The sequence below is a fragment of the Lottia gigantea genome, assembly GCF_000327385.1.
Source record: "Lottia gigantea unplaced genomic scaffold LOTGIsca_100, whole genome shotgun sequence".
Lineage (NCBI taxonomy): Eukaryota > Metazoa > Mollusca > Gastropoda > Lottiidae > Lottia > Lottia gigantea.
The window spans coordinates 953,097-971,522 of record NW_008706748.1 but is presented as its reverse complement, the minus strand read 5'-3'; the positions used below and the strand labels follow the sequence as shown (position 1 = coordinate 971,522).

At 34.4% G+C, this 18,426-nt stretch overlaps 1 protein-coding gene across 1 annotated transcript in view; it reads left to right on the top strand.

Moving 5' to 3' along the window:
* Positions 1-3,110: 3,110 nt before the first annotated feature.
* The window catches only part of LOTGIDRAFT_237269 (hypothetical protein), a gene marked incomplete at both ends in the record, with an annotated part of 22,459 nt that continues 7,143 nt past the window's right edge, over positions 3,111-18,426 (top strand). The window contains 17 exons of the mRNA XM_009046388.1: positions 3,111-3,144; positions 3,958-4,152; positions 5,031-5,183; positions 5,623-5,637; positions 5,804-5,945; positions 6,105-6,225; positions 6,743-6,829; positions 7,904-8,251; positions 8,462-8,550; positions 10,182-10,239; positions 11,494-11,685; positions 13,115-13,296; positions 13,773-14,058; positions 15,438-15,587; positions 16,010-16,193; positions 17,069-17,259; positions 17,675-17,947. Of these exons, the coding sequence (XP_009044636.1) occupies positions 3,111-3,144; positions 3,958-4,152; positions 5,031-5,183; positions 5,623-5,637; positions 5,804-5,945; positions 6,105-6,225; positions 6,743-6,829; positions 7,904-8,251; positions 8,462-8,550; positions 10,182-10,239; positions 11,494-11,685; positions 13,115-13,296; positions 13,773-14,058; positions 15,438-15,587; positions 16,010-16,193; positions 17,069-17,259; positions 17,675-17,947 (2,700 nt within the window). The remainder of the gene's footprint in view (positions 3,145-3,957; positions 4,153-5,030; positions 5,184-5,622; positions 5,638-5,803; positions 5,946-6,104; positions 6,226-6,742; positions 6,830-7,903; positions 8,252-8,461; positions 8,551-10,181; positions 10,240-11,493; positions 11,686-13,114; positions 13,297-13,772; positions 14,059-15,437; positions 15,588-16,009; positions 16,194-17,068; positions 17,260-17,674; positions 17,948-18,426) is intronic.

The following is an 18,426-nucleotide window of genomic DNA, read 5'->3' as shown; positions in this document are numbered from 1 at the left end:
TGAGCATGTACGTCACAATTTGAACGATGTCCACTTATCTATAATATAAGAGTCTCGTTGTTCGATCTTAAACAGCGTGTTTTTGATCAAATGTTATAGTTCAAGGGAGGTAACCGATGAAAATATTTATGTTATACGGACGGTCATTCATTTGCCATCTGTTTCCATGTTAAAACACCAAATTCAACCTTCCATAATTTTTTCCACAAATCTCATTGAGTACTTTCCAATATGTCATTTGGAAGCCTGACCAATTACTTTGTTTCTAGACAAAAATTCAATATGTCATGACCAAACGAAATCTTGAGCTAGCCAAACTGAAAGTAGACCACAACATTTTATCAATATCCACTTTCACTACACACAAAATCTGAAAGAAAATGCAATTTGAGATATCAATTTCCAAAATTAATCACAAATAGGCATTCAAAAACTCCAAAAGTGAGTGAGAAAGGGGATTTATAAAAATAGCACCGAATCCATTCGTATTATTTGCATAAAATGTTTTAGTGGACTCGGTCCTATATATGATTTTAACAGTTCAAGGGAGGGAACTGATCACAAAAATTATATTGTGAGTTTAAAGTTATACTACCTCTCAGTATGACCAAAAAATTGAAATGTCTAACTCATTAAAGTAAATAATTGAAGAAGCGTGTTTAAATTATTATTTAGTTTAGTGGATATATTGATTCTATTCTTCTAGTGATGGCACCCGTTAAGTCCAACAGATGAATATATACACTTGTTGAACAAGCTTTTATTTTTTAGACTGATTTTCACCATGACAAATTCTGCCAGTTTCAGGATTGCCTCAGCGATCCCACATAATATCAAAACAAGATGTATGCTGAATAAAATAGGGAACAAACATCCCTGTTCCTTAATCAATGAATCTTATGCTGACACCAGGCTTCAACAAACATTTTGCCGTATCAAAAACGTCTGCAGGCACAATTTTTGTTTGACATGATCATTTGTCATACTTTTGCATTTTCGTATAACCGAAATTGACGTACGACGTTAACCATCATTTGCGTATTTCAAAATTACTGCTCTAATTCTAAAAGTGTTTTGAACGCAATTTTTCTTTTGTTCTTTACTTTAATCTATTGACCAAAAGATAGCACTTTAAAAAATTTAAAATTTTGACTTTTGTCGCTGACTTTTTTTGTTTAAATTTTAGCCTTTTTCCAACTTCTTGTTATTTCAATGGCTCTGAAAATTTACAAGTAGATAGACATTTTGATTGCGAACAAAATTCTATTTTGAAAATATTAGTATCACTTCCGGTTTTGACGTTATTTGCTCTTAAAGTTGAAATTTCAACTTCCGGAATTTTATAGATATTTGAAAAATTATTTTTGCAACTTCCTAGAATTGTTTATATAAAAGATTTCAAATGATTAAATTCGTCCCGGAAGTATTAGATCAGCCGCCATCTCGAAATGATAAAATTCTCTATAAAAGTACTTTTTGGGATAAGGGTTTAATCAGATTTAAAGGTCTATATTATCAGTGAACGATTCCTAACAATCGTGTGGTAGCCGATTTTTGAATTTTGATTTTGCTTTTTAGTTATTTCCGGTTGATTTTTATCAATATTGTCCAAAACTTTGAAGGCTCATATTTCGTGACCTAGACCTTTGGTGACCTTCTGACCAGCACAAAAGTTGTCGTCTTAGTCGAGATCTATTCGCTTATGTCATCATTTATGTTGTGCAACGTTAACTTCCGGTTCTATAGGCAATTGAAAATCGTGCTTTTTAACTTTGAAGAGCTCTGTGACGTGACCTAATTAACATACAACAAAATTTCTTATATATTCTTAAAGTGCATGATCTCTTCTTTTTGGTGATATATCACACTTGATATTTTAATCAAAATGGCGCTTTTTAAAAATTTTGTAGTGACTTCTATAGTAATTGTGCATAAATTCACGGTGTCTATAATCTACCGACGGTAACCGCTGCCTTAAAAAACGTATAACTTCGAATATCCCATGATCTAATGATTGTAAACACTTGAAATTTTGAACATTATTTAAAAATGTCAAAACAAAGACAAAATAAAATTTTTGAAGTGGGCGTGGTACATCCGGTGTGCATTTACCTTTATCTGAAATATTTGCAATTGTCATAACTCGCAAAGTTTGCAATTGTCACCCATGAAAATAGTTCACTACTTAAGACAATTTGTGATAAGATTACGGTTGTTTGCGCTCTTTACTTTAAAAAGGGGAATAGGTTTAACAATTTTAAAAAAAATCATTTTTGAACTTTAACATAAATGACCTTGACCTTTGCATGGTCAAAGGTCATTACTTTGATCTTTGATGTCCGATATATACCTTCGGTTTTGCAGACGTCCGAAAACAGCAATTTTCGAAACTTCAACGGCTCATATTACTTTTATTTGACGTTTGTTGACCCTTTGACCAGAACAAATGTTATTGTGCTCGACCAGATCTATTCAAATATATCTTCATTTGTATTGTGCGATTGTAAAAATCGACTTTTTTCTACTACACAAAATGGCGGATTTCAGTTATTACCAAATATCTCAACTTTTATCGGCCAAATTTTGTCATAATCCCAAGCTGTAATCGGAATTCCAAGTGTCGTCTGCTGTCATATTTTCCAGTGAACAAAGTCACGTGCCAAACTAGCGGATTCCATGTCAGCAGAAAAAAAATCTATGGAACACAATGTGGGCCATATTCTTATGATGTTTCAATGACTTTTAGCAATAAATTACGTTTTACTTATTTTACAAGTCACTATTTTTTGTTTAGATCATGGTTCTTTGAAGGAATTGTCATTAGTTATAATGAATTGATATTAAAGATAAATACTAAGAGAAGTTAATTATACCACTTGGTATCCATACAACTTACAACGAATTATTTATAGATCAAACATTGTACACACAATTTAGGTAACGCATTTTGCAGTCGTTGTCGAGTTGAAATATGGGTCAAAGTGAGGGATTCATACAGAAAATCGAAACAAACCAATTTTAATTATTTCATAGAATATCTGAAGAAACATCTAAGACATAAAAAAAAAATCCGTTTTTTTAATTTTGACGAAATTTGGTAACGAATCCTAATGTGCAGAAAGATTTTGTCTAGAAAGAGATGTAGTAAGTTTGAAGGTATCATGGCCACCTGTTCTAAGCGTTAACTGGAGTTCAGCGATAGAAGACGATATAATTTAAACAAACATCTACCTGACGTGTCCATATCTGAATTCGAAGCAAAATTATTTATTTATAAATAGTCAAAGAGCGAAAAGATCATATTTCAAATTGATGACTGTAAATCTACATGTAATAAATGAAATGAAATAATACTTTAGATTTGTCTAAAAACTTACCACAAGTAAAATGGTTTGACAGTTTTGTCTTCTCTAAATCGAGATTCATACGCGTGCGACCTTGTCAATTTATACTCAATGTCACGGGAATAAATATAACAAATATACCAAAAATATTGATAGATTCGTATTTGCCTTCTCTAACCTCGGTACTGAATGTACATTTTGTACAAAAAAATTTTGCGCAAGCACCTTTAATTTTGGATAGTCCTGGCTGCCACCTGGCTTCAGCATCTGAACAATGGTCGCCCATCATGTATGGCATAGGTGACAAGTGTTGTTTCTGTGTTCTTGATGGCAAGCTCTTCTATGGGCTTGAGTACGTCTGATTTGCTACTGAATGGCAACAATCCATCTTATATAAGATCAGGAAGTTACACACAGGGCTCGTGCTTGAAGAACTTACCTTGCAATATTAAGTCTTGAAGAGAGTTATGGTTAATTCTTTGCTGGAGCTATATCTGCAACTTGATATTACTAGTAACAGTGGCTTCGGTTGTGCCGATTATTTGCAGCCAAACGCTGTTCTTCTATCAACTTTCACTCTACAGATATCAAACAGTTTTTGAATTTATTTCAGTTTCAGATTTGTGCGACAAGAAACAGTTCTTGCCCTTTACACATCAAACAAACAGGTCTGTTAATTATAATGAAACAACAAAACTAAATGATAGATTTATTAGAGTAGGATGGTATGGTACATTCGACTTTGTTATTCCGTCAGTACAACCTGCTAAAAGACACTGTGGAGCTAAGTATCCCGCCTATTTACAAAGTAAGTCTAATCGACATATTGGACTTTTTATTTTGAATTCAAAAATTATCATAATAAGAATTATCATCTAATAAATAAAACTTTTTAGTTCAAAATCAATTTCACCTTTGTGAAAATTAAAGTTTTTAATTCAAAATAAAAAGTGGAACATGTCGTATGTGAGCCACCGCACCGTAAATAGCCTCATTTCGTCCACAATTCTGAAACTATTTTATTTCTACAGTGTTAATTTGTAATAGTTTATACTTGTATTGTTGACTAAAGTCATAAATTGTCATGCTGTCACATGACTAAAAACCAGCCTATAAGTGATAGATTTATGACAGCAGGGTGGTATGGAACATTCGACTTTCGACAGGTCGGTACAACCTGCAAGCCGACACTGTGGGACTTAATATCAAATCTTTTTACAAAATAAATCCAATGACCGAAGTAGATAGCATGATTAAATTTCGAATCAACAACTTATTATCAAAAATTACAGACGGCGGATTAGCAAGACATGCCCATTCAATCAGAACACTATGTCACTCCGCGACTTAAATACATTTTCTTGTCTTGATTGAGTTCGCAAAGAAGAATACCATAGTTCCTTATTACATATTTGTGTTTTCCATATGCACCCCAGGGATGAATTGGAATTTCTCAGGGTGAACTTTTGAATTTGGGGGAGGGGGAATTTTTGTAGAATTGTACAAAACGGGTGAAATCTCCAGTGGTTTTTTGTGTAAATCCGTGTTGATTTAATAAAACATTGAAACAATACATTACTATAATGTTTTAATTTTTAGTTTTTAGTTATTTGATGTTTGATAGTGCTAGGGACGAAATTTGTTCTCAAGTTGAGAAGCACTGAATGAAGTTGTCATTTGTTATAGGTGAACCAGACGTTGAAAGGGTTATAGTAGATGTTACGGTTTGTATGCGTGGTTGTAGAAGTAAAAAGATCATCAAGGCTTTAAAATGTTCTGAGCGATTAACCGTATACAGATTGGTACGACTTTCAACTAATGGAGCAGCATATTGTCTAGGTAATGACCTAGCTTGTTTAGTTATCTACCGAATAATTACATACATTATTACTTGAATATTATTGAAATCTAAATTATTTACTGAATTATCATCTGAATTTTTTATCGAATCAATGTCTTACTTATTATCTGAAATATTATCAGAAATATTATCTGAATTACTTACTGAACTATTATCTGAATTATTTACTAAAGTATTATCTGAATTACTTACTGAACTATTATCTGAATTATTTACTAAAGTATTATCTGAATTACTTACTGAACTATTATCTGAATTATTTACTAAAGTATTATCTAAATTACTTACTGAACTATTATCTGAATTATTTACTAAAGTATTATCTGAATTACTTACTGAACTATTATCTGAATTATTTACTAAAGTATTATCTGAATTACTTACTAAATTATTATCTAAATTATTTACTATTTACAGGTGGAATAGAAACCGGTAAGTTTGACTAAAATTATTTTTAAATCTAGCCAAATATAATAAGGTATAAAGAAACATTTGCCTAAACTAAATATTCTTTAAAATTTGCTGTATTTTCTGTTTTATGTTTTCTTTTCCAAATATGCAAAGAAAATGAACTTCCATTTCATTTCTATGATTTCAGGACCAGATTTTAACACAAATGTGACTATTGATACTGATACAAACTTGAGACTGGTTGCTGGTTTCGACGATGAACAGGAATTTATATTCGACTGTTCCTTTCCCAATCCAAATCAGGATTCATTCGTATACAAGGCGACATGGTAAGTTCTTATTACTGAGGAACCACCACTGTTAAATAGAGAATTTGAATTGTTGATTGTTACAGGTCTCAGAACAGGAAAACACGAAACAAATGATTCAAATTAGCATCAGATTAAGAGTAAAAACAATTCTAGTATTGTACGTGTTATTTATTATAGGTTTGTTGATGATGTGATTGTATACGAGTCTAACTATACTGATTATAATGATGCCTATAAAATCAGAAGTCTAACTGATACCAGGCTAAGAGACAGTAACATCACTACACTCGGCTTTCAGGTAACAATGTTCAACTAGAACTGTGAACAAGTTCTGGGCGTCACACGAGACTTTGTCCCATTGCTATTAGACCTTGTGAAATTTATAACATTTTAGTATTTTTCTACTATGTAGGGTGTAGGCGTGATATGGCGGTTGAAGGTGTGTGCGTGCTGTTCTTGATGGGTAACATTAGTTAATCAGTAAATTATTATTTAAATCATTTAAAGCAGTAAATGCATTGATATATTTAATGGATTATCATGTGGGTGTGATTTTAATACGTCAAATTACCCTTTTGAATATTCTGTGTACCTACCTATATCAGAAGTAGTGATGCCTCGACTCATTTACACAACGACATTGTGGGGTTTACAGTTAAAAAATCAGATCTATAAGAGGTCAAATTCAAAATCCGTGGTTCAACCCAAATTGTGTGTCCTATCTTTATAGTAATTCTTTCACTAATGTGAAATCTATAAAAAAAAAGGTACAAATTCCATTGAATTTCTAAAAATTGCATAATATCTTTGTTTAGCTTCATTGTGATGTAAGAGCAGCCGATGATGTTAAGCGGAGATCGAGTTTACCGTCAACTAGTAACAAGACATTTATTGGAATGATAGTGAGTTTCCTTGTTTTTTCCAAGCTCTTTTTATCTTCTATTTTAGTATTTTATCTATAAAATGTTTAATTGAATTTAAATTCTTTGTATTTGAATTAGATTAAGTTCCTTTTGTAATGTTTGTTCATTTTGTTCTTTTATTAATTATTTAAGAGTTTGTAATTTGTAAAATTTGAGGATATTTCGGCCACAATAATTAAAGTATTCATTTACTTTACTACTGTTTTGTTTTTGGGGTTTGGAATTAAAACTTAATATTGAGACTTTACTCTACTTTCTCGATACTGAATATAGTAAAATGTTCCATACCAAACAATAGAACAAAGTTCGCTGCACAAAAAACAAATCTAAAATCCCTGTCACACCATGACGATTTAGTTAGCGTAAGGCGGTGCATCCAAAACGCTTGGCTGCACTGAACTATTGACTTTCTTTTAACTTTCATAGCAATGAATCGCACATTGAAATAAAGTGATTTTAACCTACAGGCTACAGATAACGCTTTGAAAACTTATAGAGAACTTAAACTATTTCCCCTAAAAATTTCGTTACACTATGGCAAAGTACGGGGAGGTCAATGAATGATTTGTGCATGCATATAACATATAACTACACATGGCTCATACAACTCGCATATGTGGAATGTAAGTTGCTTTGAACCTATGTTGAACTTATTTTATCTTGCGTAGAGTGCAACGTTTAGTGGAAATTAAATAAATATCGGGAGCCAATTCGCCATTTTGTGCAAGTGCATGAAATGTTTGTACGTTCTCCTCTTACTACGGCGTATACCGGCGTGCGTCAACGATTTTTACGTTACACACAACTTACCCATAACGTATTCGACGTACGTATTCGACAAATTTTTCATACGCTGGCTATACGCTTGCCTAATCGTCAATGTTACAGGATCACAGCTGCAATAGTGACAATAGTCCTTTTGACTTTATAAAGTCATGATAAGATTATTTCAACTATTGTTCCTTTTTTATTATATAAAACGTCCACTTTATGTCGTTCTGACATACATATTTATTCTATATTTTATTGACTTATTGATCACATTTTATTCAGGTTTCGAATCTGGCTTATAATTTAAAAGAAGGGGGGCATGCTACTATATGGATACGGTCTACAGTTCCTATTGGTTGCGCTGATGATAATGGTGGGTGTACATTATCAGTAACTGCTGATATACCCAAGGAAGGAGGCGATAGATGTAAACCTTCTCCCACAGCTAATGGTGGGTGTGGTATTTCCATTAAGGCTTCAGAATGGAACGAATGGCATCAATTAAACATCAGTTCAACTGTAACTGAAGATTATGGACAAGCGGTTATTCAAAAGAAAATATTTCTACGGGCGGACGATGAGTATTTTTATCAACCTATCTGGGGGAATTACTTCCTTGAACCAGTAACGGTATGATTTCTTTTTTTCCCCATATTTCGGTCAATTACCTGCTCAAACCAGTTACAGTAAAGTGACTATTATATTATGATGCTTTCAACCTAATGAAGTTTAAATGATTCTTGACATCACTCCAAAAGCTATAATATCTCACCCGACTGTGGCCGGTTCCCTACTCTACAGTTGGCTTTTTATACCTTGTAACTTTTATGGTATTTTCAGATCTATATAACAAAGGATACATCACTCATTGAAGGCAAACTATGTAAAATTAGCAGCGATCCGTATTTATTGGACTTCTACAGTTTCTGGTAACAAACATACGTTTGCTTGTAGTATGTCAATTACAGGAAGCGGGATGGCACAAAAAATAGTACTGAGCATATTGTGACTACAAGAAACTGTCATATGTAGCTTTGGGCATCTATGTCAGATTTCAGGAGAATGATAAAAAGGCCACGGTTCGCCATTTTCAGGGGTTGATTTCGGTCTTGAAGTCTTCAGAAGTACTAGAAATGTACGAAAAAAATTCCGTCAAAAATACCTATCAAACTAGGAATTTCACTTTCTTTTCCTATATTTGTTTTTTTACGCCCACATTATAATGTGGACGTATATTGTCGTCACCCATGTCCATCGGTCCGTCTGTCCACAATTGGCTTGTGAACGAGATAGACACTATAGTTTTCATCTGATTCGAATGAAATTTGGTGTGATCATTTATATTGATGAGATCTTGGACAAGTTCGATATTCACGATTTGTCGATGAACGGTTTTTGAGTTATTGCCCTTGACTTATGAAAAATGCGTCAAAATTTGTTTGTGAACACAATAGAGACTACAGTTTTCATCTAATTTGAATGAAATTTGGTGTGATCATTTATGTTGATGAGATCTTGGACAAGTTCGATATTCACGATTTTTCGATGAACGGTTTTTGAGTTATTGCCCTTGACTTAGCCAAAACGCGTCAAAATTGGCTTGTGAACGCGATAGAGACTACAGTTTTCATCTAATTTGAATGAAATTTGGTGTGATCATTTATATTGATGAGATCTTGGACAAGTTCGATATTCACGAATTTTCGATGAACGGTTATTGAGTTACTGCCCTTGACTTAAGAAAAATGCGTCAAAATTTGTTTGGGAACACAATAGAGACTACAGTTTTCATTACAATTTAAATGAAATTTGGTGTGAATATTTATAATGGTGAGATCTTGGTCAAGTCTGAAGTTGGCTATATTTCGATGAACGGTTTTTGAGTTATTGCCCTTGATTTATGAAAAACGCGTCAAAATTTGTTTGTGAACACAATAGAGAGTACAGTTTTCACCCGAGTAAATGAAAGTGGGCGTATCTTGCTAGACAACCTCTTGTTCTATATATGGCGTAATCTTAAGAAATGACGAGCCGTCATTTCAACTTGCAAACGCGGATAATTCCGGATACACATAGAATTAAAGGCTCAAATTTCGATAGTGAACCGTGAACACTATTACTGATTAGCTTAGCTAAAAACAAAATTCCATTTCTGAGACTTAGGTAGGATTGGTCAAACGGATGACGAACCTGTCTCTTAAAGAATTGAATTATACAAGCGTTTTCACTATCCCTATAGACTATACAAAAGCTTTATACATATACTTAAAGCCAATAATATCTCACTGTTCTGTTTTCATGTCACAATATGCTTAATAGTTCAAATCAATGGTGGCTCACTGAAATCGTTGCACAATCTGTTGGACACAATTGTCACATCAATGGTGGACACAAATGCAAAGGTGACTCACTGTTAACTTGCGACAATCTGGCCGTTTGACAATAAATATTTACAGGAAATCGTGGCTAATTGCTGTCGTATCACAGTCTAGAAGTTAGTTGGTCATGGTAATTTCGTCTGAACTGATCATTATTATTTGGTGATATTCTTCTTCTTTAGGTCCACATCATTTCAAATGGAAGGTACGTTCTACTTATCAAAAATGGATAATGTGGAGGTAACTTAACAATTTATTTAAAAAGCGTCAATAGTTAAAATGTGTCTTGTCTAAATTGAGATGTCAAGATAAGGTACACATGATCTCTCACGATATAGTTGAGTGAGATCAGTATCTAAGGTATCGATGTGGGAGTTGAAAGGAACCCTGTGTAAAGCTTTGTTAAGATACTGCACACCTCCAAAATAAATGTTTGAGAATAATCTTGTTTTATATCCATGATTTTGGTCTCTTTTGAACCTTGTTTAGATATTGTGCTGATTGTTATGTCGTCTTTGAAAAGAAACAATTTTCCATGAATATGTGGTCGTATATTGTCGTCGCCACTGTCCGTCGGTCCGTCGGTCCGTCGGGTTGTCGGTCCGTCGGTCCGTCCGTCAACATTTCTTGTGAGCTCTATAGAGACTACAGTTTTTATCTGATTTTGATAAAACTTGGTGTGATGCTTTAGATTGATAGGATCTCGGTCAGGTTCGAATTTGAAATATTTTCGATGAACGGTTTTTGAGATATTGCCCTTGACTTAGAACGCCTTGAAATTTGTTAAAAATTGTTCGTGAGCAGGATTAAAGCTACAGTTTTCATCCGATTCTGATGAAACTTGGTGTGATCATTGGAATTGATAAGATCTCGGACAAGTTCTAACAAGAGATATTTTTGATGAACATTTTTTAAGTTATTGCTTTGTAAACACGCGTCAAAAGTTGTTTTTTGCCCTTGATTAGAGCTGTGTGATTTAATTGTTTGTTGTATTTGGGTTATTGATATTGATTTTAAAAAATATTGTGGAATTATTCAGCATAAATAATTTCTTCAATATGAGAAAATTCGTACTTTAGTCACTAAAGACTGTTTTATCATTTCTGACAGCTGCCAGTGGGCGTATGTTACCTTGCATCACAAGCTATTTTTATTTATCAAAAAAATCATTAACCTTTAAAATGATAACAATAATTACAATTGCTTTGATTCGTCTTCACAATGCCAAGTTATTACGAACTTCGTCTTTACCTTGACTGTGTTAGCCACTATTCATGTGTTGCGGCAGCGATTTGATTGGATTGTACACTAGCGAATTAGTCAATTAGATCTCTCTCAATGATGTTTATAGTTTTCCGTTGATGGCTCTGATTGACAGTATTCACTGACGTTCAATCCAATCAAATTCATGCATTGCATGATACAAGAATAGTGGCTCTGGTTGTCAAGGTATAAAACCTCTGTTTATAACTATCCCTAATTTGATAGGTCCAGGTGCAAGTAACGGAATGTTCTGGGGTGTTTTTGGGAACAGGATATTGTATTTGTGGTGTTGTAGTAAGAGTAGGAAGAACTGCCTTTATGATCAACCGCTGTAACCTAGGATACTGGTATATTGACTATATATTATGTGACGATGGTGGCGATATTCTTGATGTGCGAAAACGTAAAGAAATTATTTTTGAGGTGGGTAAACCGGTAATTTTTACAAAACAAACAAAAACGCGATTCATTCTGGACACAAGTATTTGAAGGCTGAAAATTCGACGGTGGGCTGTAAACATTAATAGTGATTGGCTTAGATGAGAAAATGTCGTTTATAAGACTAAGGAACCAATGGCGTATTTATTCTACTTTCACTACCAAATCGCGTTAGATGCATTTTCCACCTTCTTAGATTATTCCAGGGGGGGCCCCCTTCACTCTCCACCGCGAGTTACCCTCTTAAATCCGAAAGGGGCATCAATGAAATCCTGGGGCCGGTTTCACGAATGAGTTACGACGATCGTAAGCTTTGTGAAACCGGCCCCTGGCTACGCCACTGTAATGCCACTATTCCGCAGAGACCACGAATAAAATGAATTAATAGATTTTAGGATTCGCAATTGAATCGTTTGTAAAATTCTTAATTGATTGGCATAAATTTATATTAATTCGTATCTTATTCGCACTTGCAGTCGGCTGATTCATAATTGATCCTTAACACTCGTGCAGTATTCATAATTTCTCTATGGTACCTGTATCGTAACTAGATCGTACAGCCTCGCGAATTAAACCAGAATATGTGCTAAAATTCCACGAATCCTCACGAATCCTAATATTTACAAATCTTGATGATTCGTGGGATTCGTACTTCTTTGGAATAGTAGCATAATGAACGATTGGTCAAACGAATGGCGAATTTGTCCCTTTAAGTAATAATCAATTGCACAAATAAATAACCAATTACTAACGATCTGAACCGCAAAACTAATCCCAAAACAACATTTGCGAAACATTGGCAGCAGCTACATTCACATGCGGAATTATATAAGTCATAAGTGAATAAGTGTTTCAGAATCAAAATGGTATCAGGTTTCTAGAAAAGTAAGCTTCTCCGCCATAGATGCGTAACACACCCAACAAACACGACAAATGGGAACGTACTTTTATATTACTTATTTAAATTTTATATTCAAGGGAGGGAACTCAAATGAAATGATATCACAAATGATATATTATGATAAAAACCAGCTAGTTTAGCTACCCCCCTCCCCCTCTCCGCCAAATTTGAAAATGCGATTTTTATACGTGTTTGCTCCAACAAAAATGCACCTAATCAATTCAATTTTTCGAAAATTTTCTCATTATATCCCTCTCCGACGCTGTATAAGAGCTTTGCGACTTTGATACGTCCACAGAGTGCATTTTGAATTCAACCAAGACAGTTGTCTCAAGATATAGTCAGTCTGTCCCCTATTGTACTCCCAGTCTCTGAAGTCTGGCGCCGCCACTGCCTCTACATTCATAATAAAACATTTCATTATGATAAGTGGCACCAAGTGATCCGAAGATTAAGCATACCATGCCTGGAAAGTGACACGTTGGACTAAAACTGTTATACCTATTTTTTTAGATGTATTTACCAAGTGATACAAGAGTACTCATCCTTCTGACGGGAGATTCTAAGTATAACTGGTTGAATATATATATAATACCATCAGTAAGAGATATCGGTAAAACAACTGGTTTATGTGGTGAATTAACAGGTGATCCACCAGATGTAGAATACAATGACGGATATTTTAATTCCTTCAGGTAATTTAAGGGACAAATGCGCCATTAATTTGACCCACCTTAGTCTCAGAAATGGGATTTTTTAACTGAGCCAATCTGTATTAGTGTTCTTAGCTCACTGTCGAAATATGAGCCTTAAAATCCATGTTTGTCGTCTTTCTTTGAGATTCTGTCATGTATAGATAAGACATAAAAGGGAAAATTCTTAGTTTGAGGTATTTTGGAAGAAAGTATTCTATTTCCATACATTTCTAGTACTTCCAAAGACATTTAAGATCGAACTCAACGCCCAAAAATGTCAAATTTGTCCTTTTGATAGTCCTTTTTTCAAAAACATCTTAAATTATACCTGAAAATATTTCTAAAACATGCTATTCACAACTATGTAGGCTGCATGATCAAGCTTGAAAATTTTGTTGTAATATGAAATTACAAAATGAGACGAAAGCGAGCAACATTCAATGGGACATAACAATATTTAATTCTGCATTTTATAGAGTCGATAAAAAGGCAAGCTTGTTTGATCCAGGCAACTGGAAAACCCTGACGGAGTGGGCATCTAATAACGCTGCAAGAATCCAACATTGTCGTTGTGATGATAAAGCTGACGATAAAATAGACACATCTCTGAACTGTACTCTAGTACCAGGAGCGACAACCTGTTCCTCAGACACAGCTTATACCTTGTTCCATAAAAAAAGATGTATCAATCCTTTAAGAAAGAAAAGGTCACTTCCTCGGGGATTGCATCCTCAAATATTACACCACCGACGACTCAGGCGGGTACGTAGATTTTATTTCCGTCTGTGCATGAATAGTGTAAACCGAAATCGGGTCTCGTTCTATTGAAAGTTCCTTCGATTCTACACATTTTTGTCTTTAACTTATATGTCCGTCTGTGAGCGTTTTATAGAAAATTACAAAATAAAATTGATTTAAGCTGACGAACAATCACAATTTACAATTTAAAACCAAAGGTTGATGACTCTGCTTGGGGACTTCCTCAAAATCTTTCTTCAACCCATTACCTTCTGTGAGTTGCTGGTACGGAACATAATCTTTGTCCTTCACATTTTCTGATTCAATTCGTGTTTAAAATAGCAATAATCTCTTTTAAAAATAAAATGGGGCACACAATAAAACGTACAAAAACCTCTAGATTTTTTTTTTATGATCACAACGACTGAACAAGGTCGTTTGTTTCAGAACTTTTATAGAACCTTTACTTTAGACTATAGGGCCTAGTTACTCACCACATTTTCTATCTTTGGCCTTAAAGGTTTGTAGTTCAGTTATCATCTTCCTGACATCCTGACAGAATTGCCATGCTTATAATAAGTTTGCCTCATGACATGACAATCACCAATATTTTCACAATGATTAGTCTCAGTCTTTCGCCGCAACTTTTTCGATCAACCAACCATCATCACCATGTGGTCTCGTCCCCCATCTCTTTCTATATTTGGACACCTGATTTTTCCAAGTACTGGAAGTGTGCTTCCAGTCTTGGTGAAGATTTTTATCCACTACATATATCGATGATTCTGTTGGATTAACAGGGGGAGCATTCGCAGAATTATTATAGTCTACGTCAAGGATTACTTTTGAAAAATTCTTATAGGTGGAAGAGAGATTCCTTGGCCTTGATGCTCCATGTTCCCGACGACAGTAAAAAGTTAAGGGAAGTAACAAACGACCTTGTGTAGTGGTTGTGATCATTAAAAAAAATCAAGAGGTTTTTGTACGTTTTATTGTGTGCCCCATTTTATTTTTAAAAGAGATTATTGCTATTTTAAACACGAATTGAATCAGAAAATGTGAAGGAAAATATCTCAAAGCAAGAAAAGAAATATTGATTTGTTTCGTTTCATTTTTAAAATAATTTTGATTCCATAATATTGACGTCAGCAAAAATTCCGTCAAATTGAATAGTTTCGTTTTGTAGTATGAAAATCTGCGATCCTTAAATTTAACAATGCTCATTTTAGCGCCTTTTTTTCCACTCCGGTATGCCGGTTGGCAGCGGTAGGCGGTTGGCTTTTAAAACCCACCCCTCTGCCACTTACATCCCTGCCCGACGACATATCAACAAACACATTTATTTGATGAAGTTATAATATCGGTATGCTCAATAGAGGATGAAGAGATTTATTTTATTCTAGGATGTAAGTTGGAAGAATCGATGGACTCTAAAAAGTGCTAATGAATATTGTTCTGGTCTGTTTAATAATTCTATGGTTATTAAGAGATGTGAAGGTATAAGAGGTATTAATATTGAAGGGGCTATAGAAACATGTGTCAGTGATATAAAGGTAGTTGTTTATATAAATATATAATTACAAAAAACATATGAAAAAGAAAGTACGGTCACAGTGCTCCAAGAAAATCGTTTATAAGCTAGCTGGACATTCGGTTGCATTACCTAATTAAGTAAATTAATTACAGCAACGAGAAAATAATTCCTCTTGTTCTTAAATACTTGTGAAATCAGTGCGTTTTACGTTAATATACTTACACGACTGCTAATCGTCGTTACCGTTATCCAAAAAGCTTCGTATGAGGTGGAAATATTAAACCAATCAAAAGACCTTTTTGACAAATGAGCATTTATTAGAATATCTCGGGCCCAGAGACGAGGTTAAGGTTCTTAAGAGAAACACGGTATTGTGTGGGATGTGTTTACGATACGATTATAGCCTTACTATCTCATATTTACGAATCATTTATATTCTAGCTAAGTGGAACTGATGTGTTTGCTCTCTCTGCCATATCGTCTGTCAGTTCTCAATGTTTACGTGAAGCCAGCATGAATGGAACTTTACGAGAAGAAAAGGTGGATAGCAATAAAACTATTCTGGAGATGGTAAACGAAGTTGCATGTCCTGGGGAATGTTCAGATCAGGGACTTTGTGAACACGGTAAGTGGTCTTTAATGATATTGAGCTTGATCTATTGAGTTAAGTAGAGTTCTTTTGTTGCAGAAAAATTAAGGAAGACGTTAGTGGAGGCCCATAGCCAATGAGAGCCTTTGGGGGGCAAAGCCCCCCCCCCCCCCCTTAAGTACATTAGTGTATTTTACTGAGTCAAGGGTTGTGGGGGGGGGGGGGGGTCTTTTTTAAAAGACAAATAATACTGAGCTTTAATTTCGTCAGGAAATGACGTTTCTTGGCGTCTAATTCTTAAAATTTCCTAAGTGGCGTACCACAGACCCTATACAAATAATCTTTAACCTTAAATTCCCTGGTATATATGTAAGGAAATTGTGTTTCCGGGAGTCTAACTCTCGAAATTTTCAGATCCGAACAAATAATCGTGAACCTTAAATTCACTGGAAAATGTCAGGAATTTGCGTTTCCAGGCGTCTAATTCTCAACAAATTTTCTTGTGGTGGTCCCACAGTCTCTATACAAATAAACCTTAAATTCGCCAGGAAATGTCAGGAAATCGCGTTTCAGGGAGTCAAATTATCTAAAATTTTCTAGAGGAGGTCCCCAGAATTCAAGTGTTTCCAAGCTTCCAATGGGCGTCCTCGGCAGCAATAAAGATAGCAATAACTCTATATAGTGCACTACTGTAATGCGTAACAATTCATAATGTTTTCCGGGAGGGGAGGTGGGGAAACCAAGATGTACTTGGCTGGCTACGGGCCTGCGTTAGAGATAAAATGTTCATCACCAGGCGCTATCTTTTCGGGCTGCTTTCATACACATAAGAGGATTTTTCCAGTACAACTTTGCCAATTTACCCTATGAATTAATATTTTTAGTGTACTTACAGCACTTTACTATTCCAGGTAAATGTATCTGTAACTCTGGGTTTATAGGATCCGACTGTTCAGTATCACTCAGTAAACCACCATTAGCCCACAATCTAGAAGCTGATGGACATTGTGATTTATCACTAGACGATTGTAATGAAGTGGCTGTTTTTGGTGGAAGATTTGTAGATCATGACAAGACCAAGTGTAAACTGTTACCATTTAAGGTTATTTATATTTCTTAAAGTAGCAGTTAGGTCCGATTCATTCTTTCAACACACCTGAAGGTTTAAATCCTTTCAACACACCTGAAGGTTTAAATCCCGAATTCTGCATAACCCTGTGAACATATTTGGAATTCAGAACAATAGGAAAAGAGTAAATCACAGTTATTGCCTTCTAGGGTTCTAATTCCCCAAAAGCTGCCTTGAAGGTTCAGTTTTAGAAGACTATAAGCTAACTTAAATCAGATGGTAGCAGTTTTAAGCTGCCATTGGCTTGTATTACCTTGCCTGGCATCCCATAGGCTTGAACGACATTTGGAAAAAAACATAATGTGTTGAATGATATTTTTAAGAAATATGCTTATTCCATAATATCGTCTTGTGTTTATGAAGATAAATACCTTTTAATACCTTTTAGATAAAGAATGACCAAGTTACTGTCAGTGAAGATATAATAATACAAACAGCAGTATTTGAGAGTATTGGAGAAGTAACGTGTAAATTATCATCTAGAAAACGTAGAAGAAGATCAGTAGATGTACCAGTTATTGATGAAACTGTGACTGGTTATAAAGTCTCCGTATCTAATAATGGTCAGAACTACAGTCAACAGTTAAATCTGATCATATATAATACAGAATGTATAAACTGTAGTATAGATAACTCGAATGAAATGAGCTGCACATTTTCGGTAAGATTCAATATATAGCAAACATACCAAAAATAACCTTGATCTCACAAATTTATTTTGCAACCCATCAAAACGAAAAGTGTGGTCCGTATTCATATACTGTTCACCAGTTTCATGCGTGTGTTCATATGTACAAAACAAATATTTACTTTTCATCAATATGTAGCAAAAAAACAGAATTTTCTGGGTGCATGTAATGTTTCATATTTGACAAAAAGTCTATATATTATATTATGTATAGTATATTATATTAATTATAGTCGACGTAAAACTCCATTATTCATTCATTCATTCTTTGATCGGTTATCTACCTTTGAGAGCGAATTCAAAGTGAATATACAAAGCTCGTGTTTTGTATTTTTTGTAGAATTTTCTTCATTATTAGCAGCAAATAAAACTGAAAAAAAATTACAGGAAGCGGATAGTCTGTTAATGCAAATAATACTATCTTTATTCTTAATTACTTCCATTTGAACATG